Source organism: Athene cunicularia, assembly GCF_003259725.1.
Source record: "Athene cunicularia isolate RWA chromosome 19 unlocalized genomic scaffold, athCun1 chr19_part1, whole genome shotgun sequence".
Taxonomy (NCBI): Eukaryota; Metazoa; Chordata; class Aves; order Strigiformes; family Strigidae; genus Athene; species Athene cunicularia.
In genome coordinates, this window is record NW_020799124.1 from 11,735,421 (window position 1) to 11,737,956 (window position 2,536).

The window sequence follows — 2,536 nt, forward strand, 5'->3', positions numbered from 1 at the left end:
GGGGGCTGGAGCCAGGGCCAGGGAAGGCAGCCAGGCAGAGGCACAAAGCTTTGGCCCTGCTGCTGCTAAGAGGGATCTGTGGGTGTCCTGGAGCAGCCTTGTACCCTGGCATCAGGGGACACTGCCTTTTCCAGAGGCTGTTGGAGCAATGCCAAAGTGGTCACCGGGTGGAGGGGACCCCTGGCAACCTACCCCGAGGAGGAGGAGTGGAGAACTACAGCATCAGGAGTGGGAATCCTGTCCCCCTCACCTGCCCTCAGGCAGGGCAACTGTCTGCAGGAACTGCTTACCAGGTGTGGAGGAATGTAAAGTGGCAAAATCACTCTCCAGGTGGACTTCACAGATTGCATCATTTTCCAGCCCTTCAGGGATCATGTGAGCCGAGCTGGGAGCGGGCAAGGCAGGCTCTGCAGAGTCACGCACCAACACGGACCCTATGTTGCCTAGGAAGGCAGGGCCGGCCATCAGCAATGATGGGGTGTCCCATCCCCAGCCTGTGCCTGGGGCTCACATGCCCTGGGATAGCCTGGCCGGCTTGCTTGCCTCGCAGGCACCTGGGGACTCACCTCCACTGCAGGACTGGATAATGACCACTTTGGGTTTGCCTAGCAGCGCCTGGCAGTGCTTGTTGTTGAATTTGTTGTAGATGGTGTCGAGGGAAAGTATGTCTGTGGTCTTGTCTCTGCTCTTGGTCCCACACAGCCCAGCCCTGACCCCGTGGGACATGAAGACCAGGAAGGTGCTGTCAGAAGTCCAGTGGTCTTTGTGACTGGCAAAATCCTTCATGACGGTAGCCATTTCCTACAAACCAGCATAAGGAAGGAACATCAGCCACCTGTGACCAGCTGTGTGGAGACCTAGCCACTAACCACTGTGGACAGGTGTCCCTGCAGTGCTTGAGCCCCCCATCACCAACACATGAAAGGACGGTCTGTCCCGGGGCTGGTGGCAGCTGCTCTGTGCAGTAGTTTACCTGGGAAGTTAAGTTGCAGTGGGGGTCCACCACGTAGCCCAGCCCTTCCAGCAGCTTTGTCATCCCCTCCACATCCACTTCAGCCCCATTCCGCCGGCTCAGGTGCTCAAACTCAATGTTGCAGATGAGCAGGGCCCTACGGGTTCGTCTCTCCCGTGGTAGATGGATGGGATAAATCTGTGAGGACAGAAGGAGGCAGCACTCAGCAGAGGGTGCGTGCAGGGAGTTTTTCTTGGGAGGCAGCTAATAGCAGAGAAGGGCCACAGGTGCAGCAACCATATCTCCCTGTCCCTGGGGCATCTCCCCACATCTCCTGCCATGCTCCCGGGTCAGCAAGGACTCTGCTCTGCCTCAGCAAGCCCCTGCCAGCTCTGGCGGGGTGGCCAGGCCATGCTCTAGCCCTCCTGTCATCTCTGCCTGCAGCACCTGGTCTCCCTCTGTATCCCTGATGTGCTGGTACTCGCTCAGGGAGCACTGCCGGATCCACTGCTGGCCCCGGATGCTGACTGGGGGCCCAGAGGGAGCTTCAGTGTCGGCAGAGGCCAGCTGCTCATCTGGGGGCCCTGCAAGGAGAAAGCCCCAGAGTTACACTGGGAAGCACCTACAGCAAAAGGGGACTGTTGCAGGGCATGGGCAGGCGAGCGAAGCTGAGCTCTGCCCTTCGAGGTCCCTGTTCAGCCCCACAGGGCATGGCCACCCCTGAGAGCCTGTTGTCGCTGCATGGCAAGGGGGACTCAGTGCCACAGAGCAGTGACATCGGGGACACCACACTGCCTCTTCAGGCCTTGGATGCTCATTAGGGCCAGGCCCCCCTCCAGCTGCCTGCCAGAGGAACCGCGAGCCCCAGCATGGCCGGCGGCAGACCACAGCCCCACATCTCTCACCAGAGTTAGCGGCCAGACCCAGCTGCTCTGCCAAGGTGCCATCACGGTTCCTGAGGCTGACAATGAAGATCTGGCTGGCCTTAGCGCCCTTCAGGCGCACACTGTCAATGAGGCAGCGGGCCTTGTCAGTGCGCACTGCGTATCCATCCTGCACCTCATCCACCTCCTCGAGGTTCAGCACCCCTTGGGCCAGCAGGTCATCCAGCAGCCCAGAGATCACCGGCTTTCTCACACGCTCTACAAAGTCTGTCCGCACATTCAGGAGCAGCTTGTCTGAAGGGCAGAATCACAGAATCAAAGAATCACTCAGGTTGGAAAAGCCCCTCGGGATCATCGAGTCCAACCCTCAGCCCGACTCTACAAAGTTCTCCCCTACCCCACATCCCCCCACAGGTCATCCAAACGGCCCTTAAACACCCCCAGGGATGGGGACTCCCCCCCCTCCCTGGGCAGCCTATTCCACTCTCTGACTACTCCTCCAGGGAAACATTTTTTCCTGATGCCCAGTCTGACCCTCCCCTGTTGCAGTTTCCAGCCGTTCCCTCTTGTTCTGTCACCAATTCCCTGGGAGCAGAGCCCAGCCCCAGCCTCTCTGCAATGTCCTGTCAGGAGCTGCAGAGAGTGACGAGGTCTCCCCTCAGCCTCCTCCTCCTCACACTGAACACTCCCAGCTCCTTCA

At 59.5% G+C, this 2,536-nt stretch overlaps 1 protein-coding gene across 1 annotated transcript in view; it reads right to left on the minus strand.

Annotated features, from left to right (window-relative positions):
• Nucleotides 1-2,536, minus strand: part of LOC113487354 (caspase-1-like) — a 4,771-nt gene that overhangs the window by 1,331 nt on the left and 904 nt on the right. Inside the window, exons 2-6 of the mRNA XM_026861874.1 lie at nt 1,858-2,130; nt 1,400-1,536; nt 974-1,150; nt 567-801; nt 291-443 (exon numbers count right to left, since the gene is read on the minus strand). Of these exons, the coding sequence (XP_026717675.1) occupies nt 291-443; nt 567-801; nt 974-1,150; nt 1,400-1,536; nt 1,858-2,130 (975 nt within the window). The remainder of the gene's footprint in view (nt 1-290; nt 444-566; nt 802-973; nt 1,151-1,399; nt 1,537-1,857; nt 2,131-2,536) is intronic.